This window comes from Pistacia vera, unplaced genomic scaffold (assembly GCF_008641045.1).
Source record: "Pistacia vera cultivar Batoury unplaced genomic scaffold, PisVer_v2 Contig723, whole genome shotgun sequence".
Lineage (NCBI taxonomy): Eukaryota > Viridiplantae > Streptophyta > Magnoliopsida > Sapindales > Anacardiaceae > Pistacia > Pistacia vera.
This window is the reverse complement of record NW_022196583.1, coordinates 659181-679963: the sequence shown is the minus strand read 5'-3', so window position 1 is coordinate 679963 and position 20783 is coordinate 659181. Positions and strand designations below refer to the sequence as shown.

Below are 20783 nucleotides of genomic sequence, written 5' to 3'. Positions count from 1 at the left end.
CATGTGTCAAGACAACTTACAAAACACTCATTACATTGAGTGCAAGGGTGTATAAATAGGCACTCCTCTTCCCGGAGACAGAGAGGGGGCTGAGATTTGAGCTTCATTTCATTCTCTCTCTGTAAACAATGTATTTCTTCATCTTTGTATGCCTTATGGGAAAAATCATATAAATAGTCAGAGATCAATAAAATAACAGTGGATGTAGGAGTCGCTTGTTGCATCCGAACCACTATAAAAACCCCTATTGCCAATCTTTTATTTATATTTTCTGCAACATATATAATTTCAGCTCCATATTCAAATCTCATAGATCCATCACGTGCGATTCCTAAATCCACTTAACGCTTCTCACGTGCGAGTAGTTGGCGTCCAAAATCAAGTGTCAACACGAGAAATGTTTTTACTTAAATGGCATAACAAATATCGTGACACTACTAAAGTAAACTTTGGTTAGAAAATTTTCTGATATTTAAAAAATTCTAGCACCTTATAAAAGTATGCAATAAATGCATATTGTTATCGAATTGAACTTTTGAGAAATTGGTGTATAGCATCGGCATGCTCTGGTTTAGTAAGCAACCAAATTAATTCATGACAATCTATGTTGTAATGAGGGGGAGCTCTAACCAGGGGAAGCAAATTTTTTAAGAAATCAGTATATTGGACAAACTTTGTATTATACTCTTTTTTTCTTAGTCAAGTTTTCTTGGCAAGGTTTTCAAATGAGGCAAATTTAGCATGTTCAACGCCAGTTTACGGTATATTAATTAGTTTCTTTATTTAGAATTTTATCCCACTAAATTTTTCCTGAAGAAAATCAAATGTATTGGTAAGGAGTGGAAATCCAGGCGGGAGTATTGTGGGCACCATATCTTGTTTGTGGCTTTCCAATTCCTTTCCACCTTCCCTTCCTCAGCCCTAATTAGTTAATTAGGGAGTAAATGATAAAGGGGCAAGTGTGTCCCAAGTGAAGTTTATAACTTTATATTAGATAATATTTTTTACAATAATACTATACTTACAAGGAAATCTTATAAAGATTTCCATACAAAGTGAGGTGGCAAAAAATGAATGGAAGAATGAAAAAAAATGTCAAACTCATTAAATTCACTCTTCCAATCATTTTTTGGCACATCACTTTGTATGGAGATCTTTGTAAAAATTTTTTGTAAGTGTAGTATTACTCTGTTTTTTAATATAATTACATCAAATTATTCTATTTGATTTATTGCTAATAAGTTCTATTTCGTTTTCTTTTTTCAACCAAACACGGCCTTACTACGCGATGGGAGTGGTTTCACGAAGCAGAAAAACGTGGTAGTTGGAGCTCAATTACGTTCAAAATACCCAATCACTGTTAGCTGCACTGTTAGTTCTCGCACAATTCGTGGCTCTCTCACTCTCTCAATGGCCTGCAATACTCAAACAATCCGACACTCATTCATATCTCTCTACAACTCCAAATGTTCTCATGTTTTTACAAAGAATATTCTAACCACGTTTCCGGCACGTTTTTCTTCTCGTAGCTCAATGAAATTAGCTACTTCTTCACGTTCTGCATCCGGCATTAGCTTTAGCAGCAGTAGCTTCACGTGGAACGACGTCGTTAAAGTCTCTCAACCAGACTATTCTCCCGACGATTCATCCGATCTAAACGGCTACTTCGAAAAAATAAAAATCTGCAATCGCGGTTCAGTAATTCTCGATCAAACTAAACGAATCATTAATAATTATTAATTTCCCAGACTTATTATTTATTTATTGTTTTTAATTGAAATATTATGCAGGAATTGCAATCCGAGTTTGTTCCTTTTATCATCCAGGGCCAAGTTGTGGGTTATTTACATAATCGGTATGAAAAATACTGTACATCTGATTAACAATTAGGTTAATTGTTGTTTATTTATTTGTTTTGAAATTTGGCAGTTTCGCTTGGCAGTTAAGGAGATATGGTGAAGTATTCGTTTATTCTGAGGACAAAGGATGTCACGTGACGTTAAATTCAAAGCTAAAAACAGCGGAGGACAGGACGAAAGCTGTTGGAGAAGTAATTAAATGCTTGGGGGAAGAAGTGATTCCAGGTATAAGAAATGAGGTACTACTGCTTTTGATGATTACTTTGAATAATATGTTATGGGTAACTGAAATTAAATTCGTTTTTGATAAGATTTTGGTTCTATGTGTCGGCTAATTTTGAATTCGATTGCCTTTATTTAGCTGTACCCTGTAACATCATCCTTCGGGGCACCAATTTTTTTCTCCCTTGAACGTGCAGCTGCTCCATATTTTGGAATAAAGGTCGGTCTATGCGTAGCACTTTAGAACTTTTAGCGTTTGGAAAAAAAACTTAATTGTTTCTTAATATACATTGTGCATGTAGCATGATAATGTTAAGATAACCGAATCAGATTTTATTAGATCATGATCATCTATATACTATTCAGCATATTATTGAAGTTTATGTGATGATAGCGACTCAGTTGTAGTAGATGGTGTTATTTTCTGTCATTAGTGTGGTATCATTTGAAGAGTGTAGTCGTTGATAAATTTCTTGATGCTTTTGTTGCACTGTCTTTGAAAACCAATTTTTTTCATTTATGATTTCCTCCTTCATGTACTGGCTTTGATAAATTCCTTGTCTCTGCAAAATGCCTCCTCTGGAAACAGGCTTATGGAGTTCATATGAACGGCTATGTCGAAATAGATGGGCAGAAATTTCTATGGATTGGAAAAAGAAGTCAAGTGAAACCTACTTATCCAGGAATGCTTGATCATCTAGTTGCTGGAGGATTGGTTTGTAATAACACCCTTTTACTTGCTTTCATTCGGTTGTCTTTGGATCTTTCTTAAGACTTGTATGGAGTTTAATGTTATCTTATAATAAATTCATTTCCACAGTCCTTTTTTATAAAAAATAAAAATGAAAAAGGGGAAAGCATGGTACCTGAGCAAGGTTCATTTAGGGATGCTCCAACTTTTGAAAGCCACATGAATATGACCAAGGCCTTCATCTCAAATTTGAACGATGTGCTTCCAGTAAATCATTCAATTGCAATGCAGCAGAAGATTCTAAAATAATGTAATTGATTTTCCTGACAGGATTGACTTTCTGAGCTTCTGCTAAGGTTTTACAATGAATTGGTTCTATCTGGAAAGCTAGGAAGAGGTTATCACATCATGCTGAATTGCTGATCACTGTTTGATCTTGATTTGCCTTTACCTTCATGTATCCTTCTCTTGTAGGACAGGAGCAAAGGCAATAAAAAATATAAAAAGTGCTATGCATTATGTTAGCTATAAAATATGCAAACCTGAATGACATTCATGTTTAACTTATATTGTATGTTATGCAAGTATATGCTTAAATTTGGTTAGTCTTTTTGAAGCCAGAGAAACTTAGATTGACATTTTTTAACATTAAATTAATCACTGAGGTCTTCAACAAAACCACATGAACTTGAGCTCAGACCAGAAATAGCTTATCGTAAAACCTGATACCAGTGGAAAATCTTTGTTGTTCTTGCATGTTGCAATTCTTGGAGGTATCAGTACTTCATCTGCTGAAACTGAAGGAAGTGTGGTTGATAAGACGAAGATCATAATTTCTGTTCATTTGCAAGCCTGTACTCTAATCTTTTTGCTCATTATATCTCTGACCAAATTCTTTATTTTTTATATTGTGATGGTAATTGCAGCCACATGGTATTGCTTGTGGGGAGAATCTTATGAAGGAATGTGAAGAGGAAGCAGGAATACCTAGGTCAATATCCAATGGGTAAGCTTTCTTCCAATCATTGAATTGTAGTTCTAATGTCAACATATTTAGCGTGCTTGTATTGGATAGGAAATTAAACCTTGCTTTAAAGACCTACTTCCAAGATTCTGATAAAACCTTACTGTCTTCTTTCACAGAGCTATACCAGTGGGTGCTGTTTCCTATATGGACATTGATGGGTACCGATATAAAAGAGATGTTCTAGTTTGTTATGATTTGAAACTACCTGAGGATTTCATACCTGAGAATCAAGGTGACAACAAAGAAGTACAATTTTCTTCAATACAAGGCATCATGGTGTGAGATATTTGTTTTGCATTTCATTTTAATGGGGTGTTACATGTTGCAGATGGAGAAGTGGAGAGCTTCAAGTTGATCCCTATCACACATGTTGCAAATGTCATACGTAGAACAGAATTCTTCAAGCCAAACTGCTCACTTGTCATCACCGATTTCTTGTTTCGACATGGGTATGAGTCTTTCTCTTTGACTTTTTCCTTCATTTGCTTTTTGCAGTTTAGGGTAATCAGTTCAAAAGAGAGAGAGAGCTTTGGTCTTCATCTTCCTGTCTTAGCTGGTTAGAACTTGATATATTAAGATATAGATCAAGAGGGCTAAGAACAGTCGCTTGTGTTATTGATTCAGAACCTAGGTAAAGCTTAAATTAGATTGCACAATTAGATGGCACAAACTGCTCATATTGTGATGCGTCAACCCCACAACCTTAAAAAATTGGGTTGTTATTAGTATTACCCTTTCTATTATTTCTTAACCTTCAGTAAAAGGAAATGTGATATCGAAGTAGAATTCAAGGCTTGATATCTCTTTAAGTTCTTCTGGTTTGATGAATATTGTGCTTATTAATGTTCGATTTGCTTTAAAGGGCAAGTAAAATACTTTTGCTATGTCACAATGCTCAACTTCCACCTGTTATGCGAATAGTACTCACAGCGTAACAGTCTATCCCCAAACGATTCTAATATTTCTCCGTGATATTGCAGGTACATTTGTCCTGAATCCTTTAGGTACTTGGATCTGCTGCAAAGTTTGAGAAGGGGAGATTGCTCCTAATTATATTTGTGAAAAAGAAAAAAGAATTTGAGCATTTTCTGTTAAGGAAAAATAAGGTATTAATAATTGAGTAGTATTACACTTACAACTTTTTTATATAACCTGTTCATACAGCCCTGATGTGATAGTTCACGATTGGTCAGCTCGCAATGGGTCCTATCTATCCAAATGTAAACTGACCAATTGCGAGCTACTACCTCAGGTTGTATAAAGAAATTGTATGAAAAAGTTGTAAGTTTAGTTTTATTATTAGTATTTAGTAATTAGTAGTGCTCAATCACAATGTGTCACGTGGCCTATAGCAATTCTAATGAGGTTCGTCTCATCAATGTTTGATTGGAGGTAAAATAAAATGAAAGAACCAAAGATAATTTAAACATAAATTTTAAAGATAATGTTATGGAATGTTCATAAAGATATGTTGGAGGGAATAAGGGGCAAGTAAAACTTGTGACTAAATATTAAAACGTTGATATTTTTTATTGTACTCAATGTTTTGAAACTCGACCTAGGGTACCACATGGGTAAGGGGCTTGGGTCTAGGGTTGATCGGTCCAATTGGTTAAGTTGGTGGTTTTCTTGTGATCCAAAAAGTTTGAAATCTTGCAAAAGCACCCTTAAAAACATTATTAGTCCTCACAGGTTTAAAATTTTGCAAACACACTCCTATAACAGTTAAGGTTTTGATTTTTCTGATCACATTTAGGTTGATTTCGGTGGTCAAAATTCAATCCAATACCACTACCTGAACCATCGGCCTCCACTCTATAAAACCTATTTAACCTTAGCATTTGGAAGCCTCCCGGTCGTCGGTTGTGATTCGTGTATGGGATTGATTTTTTCAACTAATTTCAACGTCTAAAATTCAATTCGACACTACTATTTGAACCGTCTGTCTCCATTCTACAAAATCTCTCTAACTCCGGCATTTGATAGTCACTCGTTCGTTGGCGGTCAAATTAGGGATTTGGTGAACAATTGAAAATAGTAAATCGAACCAAAGAGGGTGTTGGTCATCCATTCGATCGAACGGTCTAGTCTGGTTTTCAGAACATTGATTCTACTTATGTCTTCACATGTCGCCATATTTTGTAGTCATTATCACGTAAAGTTTATTATGAATATGAAAAACAAATTAGTTTTAGGTAATAGTAAACTAAGATAAAATGGACTTAAACTTTAAAGGGGCGTTTGGTTCAGGAATGTTAGATTACTGGGAATGTTGGATTACTGGGAATCTTAGAAAAATGTGTTTGGTTAGTTGGTAGGTATTTTATATTAATATGTTTGGTTATGGGGAATAAAATGGTGGATATGCTATTTAAATTATCAAATTGTCCCATTTTCAAATATTATTTTTATTATTACTTGTTGAATAATTTTTTTTAACCCCCAATATTTCAGATTTAGTTAAAACACCCCCGCTTATATAAAATTTTAATTTATTACAAAATCACCTCCACCACCTGCCGCCACCGCAGACCACCGCCAGAAGTCTCCAAAAGTCCCCATCAGTAGCTGACCGTGACCAAGAGGCTTCGATATGGTCGTTTCTAACCATATTGATGGCCGAAAATGGCCATATCAGGCCAAATTTGGCCGCTAATGGCCAGGGATCTGGCCTATGGATCTGACATGATATGGCCGTTTTCGGCCATCAATATGGCCGGAAACGGCCATATCGAAGCCTCCTGGAGTCTCCCACCGAATCTCGTTCTTTTTTAGAGACTAATGATTTTTCGGTTGCGGCCCATGGTGGTTGGCCCACTGTCGGCGGTGGTGGCTGGGTGGCAGTGGTGGTTTGTAAATTATTTTAAATATAAGGGCATTATTATCCAAAATTTTAATTAAACAAGGGTAAAATTGAAATAGGATATTCATGTAAATTTGTGTTAAAATAGGGGTATTGTTGTCCAAAATTTTTATTAATAAGGAATAAAATTGTAACAAAAAAGATAACCCTGGTAATTTCAGAATACCTAAGAAAATTGAGGTAATCAGATTACCTCCGATATTACCAATAGTAACCACTATTGGTATTTGAAGATTATCGGTATCTTATATTACTTAACAACTATATATTACTTAACAACCAAACATGGTAATCAAGTAATATAAGATGACATTACCCCAGTAATCCCATATAACCTCCAACCAAACGCCCCCTAAAATAAAAACCTTTCATGCATTGTATACGGATAATGCGTTAAAAAAAATTAATTTAAATAAAACAAGTTAAATTAAATTTTTTTTTTTTTTTTGGATTCTCTTATTATTTCTAAATTTTGAAAGAAATTTTCTTCAGAATTATAAATTTTTTCATTATTTATAATGAAATTTTTCAAAAATTCTTTTCATGCTCTAAAGTTTTTTTTTTTTTTTTTTTTTTTTCCAAAATTAGGAAATATTAAAATTACAAATTCTTATCTAATACATTTCAGAGATAAAATGGTCTTTTTGACGGTCAACTCTAGTGCATCGTTCATTTCAAACAGCTAAAACTAACGTAAGAGGAATGCATTGTAATTATTGATGTTCATGACTTCATGTGGCTCAAAAATTTTTGACTAGGGGTGTGTAGTAATCATCAAAATTTCTATTTTATGTATTAATATAAAAAAAATTTCTTTAAGTTGAGGGACGGCCTAGGCGGTAGTAGAAGTCACGGTCCACTAACGATGATTCATTACGGAAGGGAAGAGAAGGATTCCGGTAATTTGCTAACATAAAATAAAATATAAATAATATTACACTTATAAAGAAATCTTATAAAAATTTATTTATAAAATAAAATAACAAAAAAAGAATAAAAAAATAAATATAATAAATTTTATTTTTTATTTTATTTTTTTATTAATTTTTTATCACCTTATTTTATATATATAATACTATAATCATTAATAATAATACATAGAATGATATAATAAAATCTTAACTATTAATTAATATTAAATTAAAATTAATTAACGATTAAAATTTTATCACGATGCATAAATTCAATATACTATCCCGGTGAATTATTATTTTCCTATATATGAAAAAAAAAGGAAGACAGGTCGCTTTTCACTTTTCAGCTCTGAAAAAGGAAGAAAGACAGCTGGAAATCTCTTTTTAAATTTTAGGCCACTCAAAGAGGTGACTAGACATATACTTGATATGATTGACTGAAGATAGCAAAGTTTCCCATTGTACAATTCGCCACCATATTTTGGCTTTTATTTAGTAACATAACTATAGTAGTGTCTCTGAGAAACATATGATTCCAAATTCAGAGTAATCAATTATCATCTAGAATATTCATAATACTCAGCTCGTTCATTTTCTGATGTAAATTATATTGGAACAGTATCCATCCTCCGCTTATTTCCCGAAGTAAAGAAAAGTAGGTCGATTCCATCTCAGAGAGTCAAACTTTCAATTCCTCAACTTCTGGGCCCAGTGGTCCAAATACAGCTTCCACTTCACTTTGGTCAACTTCCTCCAAGCTCGATGGTTTCCACTTCGGATTCTGCAAAACATATCATGAACAGTACTGAGAAAGATATGCAATCTATACATCATATAATGAAAGGGCAATCATGGATACATTTTTAGCAATAACTAGAGTCGCTTTAAATTTATTAATGAAACAATCAGACAAAAAATGCAGAAGTAACACATATTTTATAAACTTCTATTCAAATGATAATAGTGAGAAAACCTGATCCTTGTCCACTAAGACTGCTCGGACACCTTCAGCAAAATCACCTCGTAGAGAAGATCTTAAAGCAATTCGATATTCAGTTTTCATCACACCACTTAGCTGAATGCAACCATGTACAGACGAAAAAGCATGTTACTTTTCAGTGTGCACCATAAATAAAAAAGTTTAATAATACAACCCCAAATCTTTACCTTCGATAATTCATTGTCAGCTTTTCCATATGCTGATGCAACTTTGGAGAAATACTTGTGTGTTAAAGAAAGAGAAAATGGAGCACCTTTTCCAAGACCCTGAAGAGCCTCATTAGCCCAGTGTACCACTGGAAATAGACAAAAATGAATCAAGACTCTGATGAAGATCAACTCAAACTCAACATCACAGAAAACATAAGAGTTCCTAGAGGAAAGTCGAACACCAATACTTTATTATTTCATTTTACTTTTTGCAGACCAAATGGGTTGAATTAGTTTACCTGAAGCCTCACTACTTGACTGATATTTTTTTAGCTCTTCAATTATCTCCTTAACTGACTTTGCTGATCCAAAGGATGAAATTATTTGCGGTAAAAGCAACTTCAATTGAGCCTCACTCTCAGGATCACTGTTGTATTTTGCCAGAAGTGCTTTGATATCCTGATCTGGATCCTCGGAACTGCATCACCAAAATTTTAGATGAATTTTTAATTGGAAGGCAGAGAACATCTATAAATAAGGATCACTACAGAGTTCCTCCAGTACACATCAAGCAGCAGATTTTTTGGTTAAAACCATGAAGAAATTCCATCTGTAGACTGCAAGTATATGCATTACAAACCTCAAATTTGAGAAAAGGATCCAGATTTATAAATTAACAGAGTTCTAAGCGCCACCATTAAGATCTCAAGCAACAAAAATAAAAAAAATAAAATTCCAAAATGGTGGGTTTCTCATTATCTAATAATGCTAATTTGAAGGAATGGGCGAAGATTTTACAACATGTTGTTAAGTAACTAGATTTTATTTTAATCACAAGCAAAGTAATCTATAGAAGGCCATAATAAAACTCAATCAGATCAAAACAGACAATCGTTAAATGCCGCAAACTCATTTCCAATAAGACAAAAGCAGCCACTCAAAGATAGAAAGATAATGAGAGATGTACAAGGTAACTGCCAAAAGGGCCTCCTTCAGTGGACCTAAATTCCCAGATGGGACATAATGCGTTCCAAGTCCTATGAACAATGCATCAGAAGGCGTGGAAATCCTTTTTCCAGTCAGTCCAAGATAAGCACCTGTAATACTTTAAGAGTTTGTTAAACGCCAAAAACAAAGTAATGACAAAATAAAGAAAGAAGAATGCCATCAACTACTTCAAAAGAAAACTATTTGTATATTAACATATAAAACAACCTGTGTCTAAAAGGCAAAAGTTATGGGGAAGAAATAAGCAGGCACTTCACAAGAGCCCAAATCTTAACAAAAAAATAAATAAATAAATAAAAAAACACCCACAAACAACTTCACTTTGAGACTTAAAACATTAAACTAATATAGTGGTTGAAATAGAAGAAATTTTATCACCATCAACAAGTATGCTGAAATCCAGAATCAGACGAAATCACATTTTAACTACACAACCAAATCCCAGACAAGAAATGATGTAGGGAATATTGGATTATCGAATATGAAAGTATCCGATTCCTCAACCAAAAGAAACGTACAAATTGCTTCAAGAAAAAGGAAAGAAACAATTAGAGATCCAAGGTTTACTGGTTGAAAGAAATTTCTGATAATCAAATTTTGCAAAAGAGAGGGTCTGCCAAAAACTACAACAACTACTGTTTCATGGAAGCCATTCCATCTATAGAAGCCCATTTGTAAAAGAAAGAAAATAAATCTTTAAGTTAACCAAGAGAGAACTTCAAATTATTTAAATGTTCAACATCAAAAGAAATTTTGGAATACATTACCCAAGGCTGAGATGGATATGGCGAAATTATTTTGAATGAGTAAAAAATTACATGGATCAAGGAAAAACTAAAATAGACAAAAGAAAAGAATCCCTTTCGGTCCAAAAAGAAAAAAAAAAGACAGAGAATTCAAACTCAAATAATTTATGGAAAAAGTTCTAGTAGTTAGAAGTAAGCCTTTTGCAATCACAGAAATGATATCTAAAAGAGAGAGACTCGGTAATAGCTAGCCCACAATCCTAATTCCAATCTAAGTGATTAAGAACCTATTAGTGCAAATTCAACATTTGGCAACAAGCCAATTCTGTTTATCTCAATTCAGATAACAAAAACCATACCAACAGATCCTCCTCCCGGACTTTTTGCTGCAATATATGAAAATCCAACATCTGGGAATAAGCCTATTCCATTTTCTGGCATGGCTAGGACAGTCCTCTGAAAGGGATTAACAAAAATAAAAATTTGAGATCAGAAATTTACATTTACATTTCCATTACAATTTAAAATATCAGACCAAATGATATCTGTATAATAAGTCAACAATATTATACCTCTGTTACGATTCTGTATCGACCATGACCAGACAGACCAATTCCAAAACCCATTGTTATGCCATCCATTAAGCTCAAATATGGTTTCTTATACTCAGAAATTTTGCATATCAGAGAATACTCTGCAGTAAATACCTGGCAGAAAATGCAGCATAATACGTAATATTTATTTCACTAGACAGAATAGAATATAACCACAAATATAGAAAGACAACTAATGGACAACCACATAGAATATAAATTGAAACTCAGAAAATAATGAGGTTGAATCCAAGTAATAAGAACAAAATGCATGCATCATAAAATAAACCACCATAACTGGTAGCACATGAACTGCATAAATGAGGTCAATATCAAGCTCGCAATAGAACAATGCGTATGTATTAATGTAAATACATTAGAACTGAAGATCTTATCAGCTTGATTTTCAATAATGTGAATGACACAGATAAAATAACATGAGCGTCTGTGGCACGATGATTGGATGAGCATTTATGCTTAAATGCAGGCATATCAAAAGTCATATTTTAGCTACTTCTCTCATATTCAACATCATCTCACTTATTTTCTGCCACAATTATTAAGAAGAAACACTTTAATCACAATAAAATTTATTAAACACCAAGAAACGTATAATTAAATTGCGATCCTCCTCCAAATAGTAGAAAGGAAAAACCAATACTTGTTTGAGTGACTGAAACCATGTTCGGGAAGTAAAATTATGTGACAAAAGTCTTATATCATATCATAAATGACAACTACAAACATTTTTCTGGATTAGAATTTGAAAAAAATGATTTTGATTTTCTTCAAAAAAAGTTCTTTTAGGGACATTTTCCTGGATTATTTTAGATAAATACAGAGGAATGGCCCTATAAGGGCTGACAATGACTAAGCAAAAATGGTTCCGTGAAGGTTGATCACTGATTTATTGGCATTGAAGCAACTATGATAGACAAGGTACTTTATCTTCCACTTGATTTAACATTGTGTGTTACATATTGTGATGAATTTTATAATCTATAATTAGAAGGACACAAGGAGACCTCAATCATATCTGACAGTTGATTTTTGGTTGTGATCTGCTTGACATCACCACCTGCATGTAAACTAAGATCTAGGTTATCAATCAGACAAGCATTGAGCAAGTCAAGTTAAAATAAACAACACAATAGCCTACACAACAAAGTTAGAAAAATGAAAAAGAAAAACCAAATGGTTTGAATGGTGCTTTCTAAGCGATCATCAATTGATTGAGTAAGCAAGCGACGAATGTCCCCAGCACAAGATATGCATTATAAGGAAACCTTTTGCACAAGAGGTGTGTTTTTGTCTCGTTGAATTTCAGCAGCAACCCCCTTGATATCCATCCCTGCATTTGGAATGAATGATCACCTTCAAAACCTGCCCTAGAACTAAATAGAAGATAACCCAGAAATGTTTATACATATGCATGGGAACTCGCATCGATAAGTTTGTAAAATATAATTAACCTGAATGAAAACTTAGAAAAACTTCTTCAACAGAATAACAGAGATAAACAACAGAAAAATGTTATTGAATACCAACAAAGAAACTCTTTTGTTCCTTAATTACCTGCACAAAAGGCACGAGGTGAGCTGCCTTCCACTAGCACACATTTGACCCTTGGGTCTGATTCCCATTCATCAAGAAAATTCTTGTATTTTATGTCCATATCTGTACCATCAAGGGCCTACAATTTAGTATAAACAGAACCAGAGCTGAAGAGAAGCATCAAAAAATTCAACTGATATCAGCATAAATATCAAAAAAAGCTATCCACCATGAGTAAATGCCCACAGTAACAAATTAGCAGTTCAATCTCATAAAAAATAATTGATTTTATAATTTTGCACAGAGTCCAAAATATTAAAAACTGAAGGAATGTTTTGCTTGATCTTGCAAAAGAGACTTTAATTTTCTCTGACTCATTTGGTTTAAACATCAGAAAATTGTCATTAAAACTTGGTTTTACTGACAAAGGAAAATAAGAAACAGACAGCATTGAGAATCCATACTAGAAAGAATATGCAGGGCTGGCAATAAGTCAGTTTGAGCACTTAACACTGACTTATCAGTTCCAAAAGAATTAAACGCAAACCTGACCATAAATTGAACAAGCTGAAAGTTCATCCAAAACACTTAAAGCAAATAATTTTCCAGCTCCTCAAGAAGGAATGCAAACAATCTTAGCCATTCATATCATTCATTTAACAGGTCAACATCATTCACACTTCTCATTTCACAGAAGAACTACCAAAATAACCAAATAAATACAAAAAAGTAAATATCTCTTCAGGTAACAAATGAATTTAGAGTAAAAAATCAGTGAAAACAAAATATCATTTTCTGTCTGCTGAACTTTCATTTTCGTTCTCCAATCTGCCAGATTATCCAGCACTAACAAAAAGTGTAACTCAGAAAAAACACCAATCAAAACATTAGGGCAGGAAACATTATTTATCCATAACTTGTAAAATTAAAACGCAAATAAGTTTGACGTTTTATATTGCAACTCAAATTATTTAATCATACAGATTCAATACATATCAGTTAAAATTAATATGTTTATGTGTACAAACCATATCTATTCGTCATAAGTAAATATATAATCACATTTCTAACTACTCTTGTCTAATATATCCGACTTTACCAACTACGGAATCTTTTTTTTTTTTTTTTCAAATTAATTAAACGATAAAAAAAGTTTTGAGGCATTGATTATAATTAACTAAAGAAATAAATAACAAGATAACGCACTAAGTGACACAATTCAAGAATTCAATCACTGAAACGAAATTTAGAGAGTAAAAATGAAGAAAAGGAAATAACCTAGATTCATGGCGTTGAGAGCTTTGGGACGATCGAGAGTGATGACAGCGACGCCGTTTGGATGTACATTTCCTTTGACAAACTCTTCGGTCGCAGAGGCAGCCATGATCGCGTATGTTCGGTAGTTAAAGTTAGAGAAAGGAGAAAATTTGAAAAAAGAACAAGTAAATTGGTGTTGTTGAGAGTGAGAGATTGTTGCTGTAGTCGGATTAAGAAAGAGTGTGGATGATGATTTTGTTAGAATTTGAGAAGCAGTGAGTAAACTTCTCATGCTTTATATGGAAGGTAGAAATGTGAGAAACAGACTGTTAAGGTAACTCACCGAGAGGGCGAGCTTTTGGGTTTTTTTCTTTACTCATTTGTCCTTCACGTTCAGTTTTAATTACAGTTATACGCAATTAGGAGGTTTAAATTTAATCATGTATCCCCTGAGGACTTTACCACTGTGAAGAGGCCCATTGGGCTTTTATCTAGTTGACACTCGCAGTCTCACTTTCGTTTCATGGTTGGGTCTATTATAAGAAGACTCTCAATAAAGTTTTGAATTTCGTTTCGTAGTCTTTATCCTTTTGGTTGTTTCCATAATTGGAAATGATATATGGTTTCGGATAAACTTCAGATCTTAATTATAAAATATATAAAAAAAAAACCATATATTTTATTGTTAAGATTTAGAAGTTTTCCTTACCAAATTCCATCTATGAAATTGTCAAATATAGTGAGATATGTGACCATGGTGTACTAGTACTATCGGAACCATCAACCTATAAAGAAACAATGTTGCGTGTCGTATAAAACACAGTTAATAAACGCAAATTATATATATGGTTAAAAATAAAAAAATGACGACTACAAAAATTCATTAATACATAATATGCTATAATTTATTGGCAGTTGACATGATATAAGGTATATATGGGCAAAAATCGTCTTGAGCCTATTATACTACGTAAGCCCAAGTCTCGCTCCGATTCTGGTTGGACCAACATTAGAATTCATACGGGCTAAAACACACGGCCCAAACCTGTCTCTCTTTAGATTGGGCATCACCATTAGCTCACCAAGGTCCAAGATAATTATGACCTTCCTATTTAGGTTATATCCTATTCACCCAAGATTCTGGATCTTATGTGAATTAGGACTCTTAGTCCTACGTGGCAAGTAAATGAGGATCTTTTCTATTCACTAAACTTCTACATTATGGATTCAAAGTCTAGGATACGAAGATCCTACAACACTATATAAACAAGAGTCACTATCTGTTTAGGCATTCAATCTCAATACCACCTACTTGCACACAAACTTTGACTTCTAAGAGTTATACACCTATACCGTGGTTCTAATCTCTGACTAAACTACTGGTAACCCTTCATTCCTTTAACCCTCACTAAATTTCTTATTCAACCTTACTGACTGAGTCAGAGTGCGACGACAAACACACACCGGTGTTTACGTAAATTTTACGCTTGTTTACTTTGTGTGAGGTACAATGATTGTAAGTGGCCTCAACCTCAATGATAGACCTTCTTTTCGTGACCATAGATTTAATATCTACAGCATTACAGATTTTAACTTAAATTATAGTAGAAATAATCTTAGTGGATGAGTAACCATTTGATAGTGTTAAATATCCACAAGGTTAATACACCTAGATAGTTTGATGATGAAAGAACAAAAAGAGGTTCTAGAGCTTCTGAGTTCGAATCCCCCTACGCATTAATAGGATGGTCATTAGGACTTTTACTCAGTCGACAGTTTTAGAGTGTGAGATTAATTGAGGTGCACACAATGACTGACCCAGCATTGATATATATATGTAAAATTATTATATATATATATATATATACTATATATATAGATATATATATATATATAATTAAGTAATCTACTCCAATGATATCCCAAAAAACTATCTTAAGTGAAACGTAATCGTATATAGTGATGCAACGATAATGATGTGTTAATACCGCAGAGGATACACACTCATTTCGGATGTGATTTTTTTGGATTTATTCTAGAAAGAGTAGTTATTACTCTATCCACAAGTAAACTCACATTGGTTCTCTAATTTCAGCATGCTGTTTAAGAAAAAATCGCCTGGAAAGCATGTATTCATTAATCAAACTATAGACTGAACTGGACTGGAATATAACGCAATTAATGGGTTCTACTTCTACAGGACGGCTTAAAAGTTGATATGCTATCCTTTGGATTATTGGATGTGATTATATATAATTGATTTTATTTATTTTATTTTTCTACGAAGAAAGAAACGTATACGGTTTGAATTCCAAAGCCTGACCCGGATCTAGCAGATATATATATTTTATATGAAATTAACCTAAAAAAGGTTTTGTATAAATTGTTTGCTATGTCTCTAATTCATGGATCTCAACTTTGAGATATGCAGCATCTCCTTCAATGGCAAGTGTCTAAATGAAAATTTTGGGAATATGTTATTTCCATCATGGGTAGTGATTCTTAGTTTGAGCTGGCCGCGATCGAGTAATTGCACGTATATACCATCCAGCTATATATCAATGACACTACCTGAATTAATTCCAAGTATCAACTCAAGAGAGATGATAAACGACTTCCAACCAGGCTACTAATATTTAATTCAACTAAAATTTACTACACAAAACACATTCTACATCCCATCCTTCATAATAAGTTCCTATCAAGTTAAGAACACAACAAACTAAAGGCAAATATTTAGCGACTTATTTCTCTTAAATAGCAGACAAGAAAAACGAGATGATATGTGTATATATCATATTATATTCTTAAGATCGATCAAAATCAAAACCCTAACACTCTCCAAGGACTTGAACAGATGCTGGTGAGCAGTGAGCTGTGGGAAATGTCCATTAGTCTCTATCATCTCCACCGTTGATTTCCCTATCTTCTCTTGCATGTAGTGAGCAACCGAGTTTGGAACAACAATGTCACTAGTAGTTGGATGATTGTGCATGGAGTCATAACTTATCCAGAATTTCCTTTCGTCACTGTAAAACACGGTTTTGGCCAAGGGTAAGGCACTTCAGGTCTCATTGAACTCAAACATTTCTGAAGCTTCTCAACCGAGAGGGGATCTTTTGAGTCCACAACAAGAGAAGCAAAGTTTGAAACCCAGTTGAAATAGTCGGTTCCACGTTTGAAATGATTTTCTCAATCCCTGAGCTGCTAAACCCTCCTTCGTATCATCCTGTTTATGTACCTAATATAATATGAGAATGAAATTAATTTATAACTTTTCTTGTTGGCACAAATTATAACTATTAACCTAACTATCTAAGCCCTTAGAGACAACAGAAAGACATAAAATTGACCCATTATTAATGTCTTTCGGCCGGCTTCATGAGCTTCAGTATTTATGGAATTTTAGTGAACAAGTATTATTTATTAATCGCAAGTAGTTTAAGCTAAAGAGACAAAAGTCTAGCTTAAGCTACTATCGATCCCATCTAAAGGTTGTTTGCGTTTGTGCTGAAGCAGCTGAAATTATTGAGGACACAGAAAAATATATAGTTTTGAGAAGATTCGAGCCACACAATTGAAGTGACCGAGATTAGGATTCAAGAACCCGCCAATAATATATATCTTAAACTGAGTCTCCCATCACCACCACACGTTTGAGATCGAAATAACTAGAGAACACACATGCTTTATATCAAAGCTGTTTTAGTTCAAGTTACCTACTACATCACTCCAATATATCTATTTTAGCATCAAATGCTCCAGCTTGGCTTATCACCAGAAATATTCTATGAAAAATGGAACCAAGTAAGAAAAAAACATTAAAAAGAATCGGAGTGTAAAAATTAAAATTGAGGAAGTTAGTAAAAAACGTATCAGGGATTTATTTTTAAAGAAAATAAGAAAAAAATTCTTTCCAATAAAGTCTCAGCAAACTTAGTATAAAAACTTAGCATACAAAGTGCGGTTAGTTGATTAATTGGGTACGCTAACTGCTGATGCTTTAAACAAGGATAATCACCATTAAAAAAAGAAGAAGAAGAAGAAAGCCAAAGCCAAAGCCAAAACAAACCAAAAAAAAAAAAAAAACAAAAGTTAAGTGCATGTAAAAGTAAGAACTGAGGTGAACTTTTCTGCTTTATCTAGGTTGAAGATATACCTGGGAGAAGCTCCAATGAGTATGAGCTTCTTAATAGGTCTGGCCTTTTCGTAGAAGCATGCATCAATCATACCAGACATGGAGTGGCCGATAAAAAACTGATGATTTTATACAATTTCCGTCCAAAAGAGTAATCAAATCGTGGCAAAAGCGTCATACGAAGAGTACTGACAGGCTGTAAAGGTTTGGATCTTTGACAGATCCTGAGAAGGGCCAGTCGAAAACTATAATCTTGTAATGCTGAGCCAAAAAGGGAGTGATTTTGTCCCAGATAGATTGGTCTCCCCCAAACCCATGTGCAAGAATCATGGGTTCAGTGCCGGAGCCGATGACTTTTGCGTTCAGGCCACTGAGAGACCTTGTTCTTGCATCACCATGTTAGTGGAAACAAGTCCAGGAAAAGGTAGATGTAGTGCTGGGGAGAGCTGCTCTAGAATGGTTTGTAGTAAAGGATGGTCTCCATTATATATATAGAAGCAAGAGAGCCTTAGTAGTAAATACCAAAGAAATCAAGGTGACTTTTATATTTGTTATGATAAAATTCATAATTGATATCATCGGGTTTCCTTTGTTTTTAACAGTAAAATAAAAAACCATGAAAAGATCTATTTTTTGTTTGATATATTTATAATTTATAATTTTCTCTTGAAAAACTCCTTATAATTATATATTTTTTAATATTCTTTTACTGAAAAAGAACTTTCCTATACCAGTGTATTTTATATTTTTTTCCTCAATTGTTTATGGTCAACTTACAGAAACAAGAGAATGGTGTGAAACGCATATGAAGTATGAACAATCAAGCCGCAAATTGCCAATCATAATTAGAGGATTAAACGGTAAGGAAAAAGGAGAGGCAAAGGGGTAAGAGTTAATAATACTCCTCCTGGATGGGTAGTATAATGAAGAGCCAATATCGGCACCAAGGTAGGAGTTGAATAAGTCAAATTGCAGGCGATACTGTAGACGTAGGAAGCAGATTAAAATTTATTGGGGCGGTTGGGATCATTTACTCATTCTTTTGAGATATATTGATAAAAGAGGCCCACACCCTAACTGCTGCTCGTAGTCGTAGGCCGAGCTGACCAAATTGTTTGTAATTTGCATGCGGAAATGCAATAATTAACAGCCCTTTATATATTACAATCCTGTTTACACAAAGCAAATAGTAAATAAAAGGGCAATATGAGTTATATTCAGTGAGGGTGGGGCAGATAACGAAGACAGCTCAACCACGAGAAAGGATGGAGGCGTGAAGGGGGGACACTAACGGCTGATGTGTTCATACGCAAAAGCATCTTTTGTCTTGTTGCGTTTGGTGTTTTAAATTTATAATTTAATAATTCTGTGCAAAGATAAGGCCAACTTCTACCTTTTTCTTCCATTAATGACTATCTGCTATGTCAGACTTTTGACCACCCCCACCCCCACCTCCCATCACATAAATTTATTATATTTTCCATTATTTATTATTTAGTGACTAATACTATGAGAGAGGATAACGTTATGCCTCATCAATAAAAATAAAATTATTTATTATTATTTATTTTATCCGTTTTCAAATAATTTTCTTTTTATATGTAATGTTACTCTCCCGTCTCCGCTATGTAAATGGTTAAATTCCAAAAGCTTGAATCAAATACTAGTCGGAGACGGAGTAGCATCATATTGAATCACAATAGTGATTTTTCAACGACCATATTTGACCAGGTATCCTTACCCCTCCCTACAAATTCAAAAGTTAACTTTAGGTTGCAGTGGAACCAAACAGATTATCTTTTTGCCGATTTTCAAAATTATCAGCTAGTGGCGTTGGTATACATGTTGCATTTTCTTTTTATCTAGTAGGTTTAAATTGATAGCCAAATGATCATTTTATTAGGGATTGTAAGAATTCAAATTTATAAAACTTTTTTTGTTTTTTTATCGACTTCAGTAGTGATTATTTCAATCTTTTCCTTGTATGAATACTTTATTAATTACCTTAATGATGCTATTAACCAAAACATAAAACTTATCGCCTTCAATTTACTATTTGTAAATTCAATTATATAAGAAAAAAAATATGGTTTGGCTTAAAAATGTTAAAAAATGTAGGCAATATAATTTTAATTTACTCAATGGTGTGACAAAGGTGGAAAGATGCACATGTATATGGCTTGAAGAAGATACGGTAATTTCCTCAGCCATATGATACATCACAGTGACGTCACAATAATCCAAAGGCTGGAATGGAATTATTACTTACTGAGAATCTTAGACCAATGGTTACACTTGGATTTAACGACGGTCCATCAATTTTTCAAAAGGATTTTTTTTTTTTTTTAGAATGGAAATTTTATTATATTATTTTCTTGTGGTAACTGGTAAAGGAAAGCTACAGAGCTACTTGATCTTCGCTCGTGACAGATTCTGGCTTTTTCTTGGCCGCTTCATCAGAAGATTATTCCATAAAAATTATATCAAAGGATAAATACTAATTAAATAGCAAAAGAATATATCACAATTATAACTATATAGCTTAGCGGCCAACCTAATCCGTACTTTTAACCCTAATTTGTGCAAAGCATTTACGACAACCAAACAATAAATCTTATTTATTAGGAATGTATCTACTACATTATAATTATATTGTTCTGCTCAAATAAAGTTTAGTTTTGGAATCTCTTCATCAGTGCCTACATAATTAACGGTTATTATTTTCTACTTTCTAAAAGTTAAATGATTCGAGTATTTTTGCT

The 20783-nt window shown here is 33.6% G+C and overlaps 2 protein-coding genes and 1 pseudogene across 3 annotated transcripts; 1 reads left to right on the top strand and 2 right to left on the bottom strand.

Annotated features, from left to right (window-relative positions):
• Window positions 1-1258: 1258 nt before the first annotated feature.
• Window positions 1259-4924, top strand: LOC116114793 (nudix hydrolase 20, chloroplastic-like). Its single transcript, XM_031400938.1, has 9 exons — window positions 1259-1698; window positions 1791-1855; window positions 1930-2098; window positions 2221-2301; window positions 2671-2796; window positions 3699-3778; window positions 3916-4031; window positions 4128-4248; window positions 4780-4924. Exons 1-9 carry the CDS (start codon window positions 1411-1413, stop codon window positions 4847-4849), a joined length of 1116 nt encoding a protein of 371 aa, XP_031256798.1. The 5' UTR covers window positions 1259-1410; the 3' UTR covers window positions 4850-4924.
• A 3104-nt stretch (window positions 4925-8028) lies between these two features.
• On the bottom strand, window positions 8029-14275 carry LOC116114792 (3-hydroxyisobutyryl-CoA hydrolase-like protein 3, mitochondrial). Of its 2 annotated transcripts, none has more exons than XM_031400937.1 (10): window positions 13905-14275; window positions 12648-12749; window positions 12098-12150; window positions 11052-11186; window positions 10839-10935; window positions 9693-9822; window positions 9025-9203; window positions 8744-8871; window positions 8550-8651; window positions 8029-8357 (listed from the first exon to the last, which is right to left on the bottom strand). In XM_031400937.1, exons 1-10 carry the CDS (start codon window positions 14173-14175, stop codon window positions 8256-8258), a joined length of 1299 nt encoding a protein of 432 aa, XP_031256797.1. In that variant the 5' UTR covers window positions 14176-14275; the 3' UTR covers window positions 8029-8255. The 2 variants fall into 2 exon arrangements, with proteins under 2 accessions (XP_031256797.1, XP_031256795.1); XM_031400935.1 differs by lacking the exon at window positions 12098-12150 and adding an exon at window positions 12359-12423 and having other exon boundaries at window positions 13905-14274.
• Window positions 14276-16677: 2402 nt separating this feature from the next.
• On the bottom strand, window positions 16678-18419 carry LOC116114828 (annotated as a pseudogene).
• Between the last annotated feature and the right edge of the window lie 2364 nt (window positions 18420-20783).

Coding starts and splice junctions, on each gene's coding strand:
- LOC116114793 (XM_031400938.1), top strand. CDS start 1,411: ATGGCCTGCAATACTCAAACAATCCGACACTCATTCATATCTCTCTAC. Junction 1,856..1,929: donor GTGGGTTATTTACATAATCG/GTATGAAAAATA, acceptor GAAATTTGGCAG/TTTCGCTTGGCAGTTAAGGA. Junction 4,032..4,127: donor TTTCATACCTGAGAATCAAG/GTGACAACAAAG, acceptor TACATGTTGCAG/ATGGAGAAGTGGAGAGCTTC.
- LOC116114792 (XM_031400935.1), bottom strand. CDS start 14,175: ATGAGAAGTTTACTCACTGCTTCTCAAATTCTAACAAAATCATCATCC. Junction 12,750..13,904: donor TCTCAACGCCATGAATCTAG/GTTATTTCCTTT, acceptor TTGATGGTACAG/ATATGGACATAAAATACAAG. Junction 9,823..10,838: donor TCCGGGAGGAGGATCTGTTG/GTATGGTTTTTG, acceptor AAAGTATTACAG/GTGCTTATCTTGGACTGACT.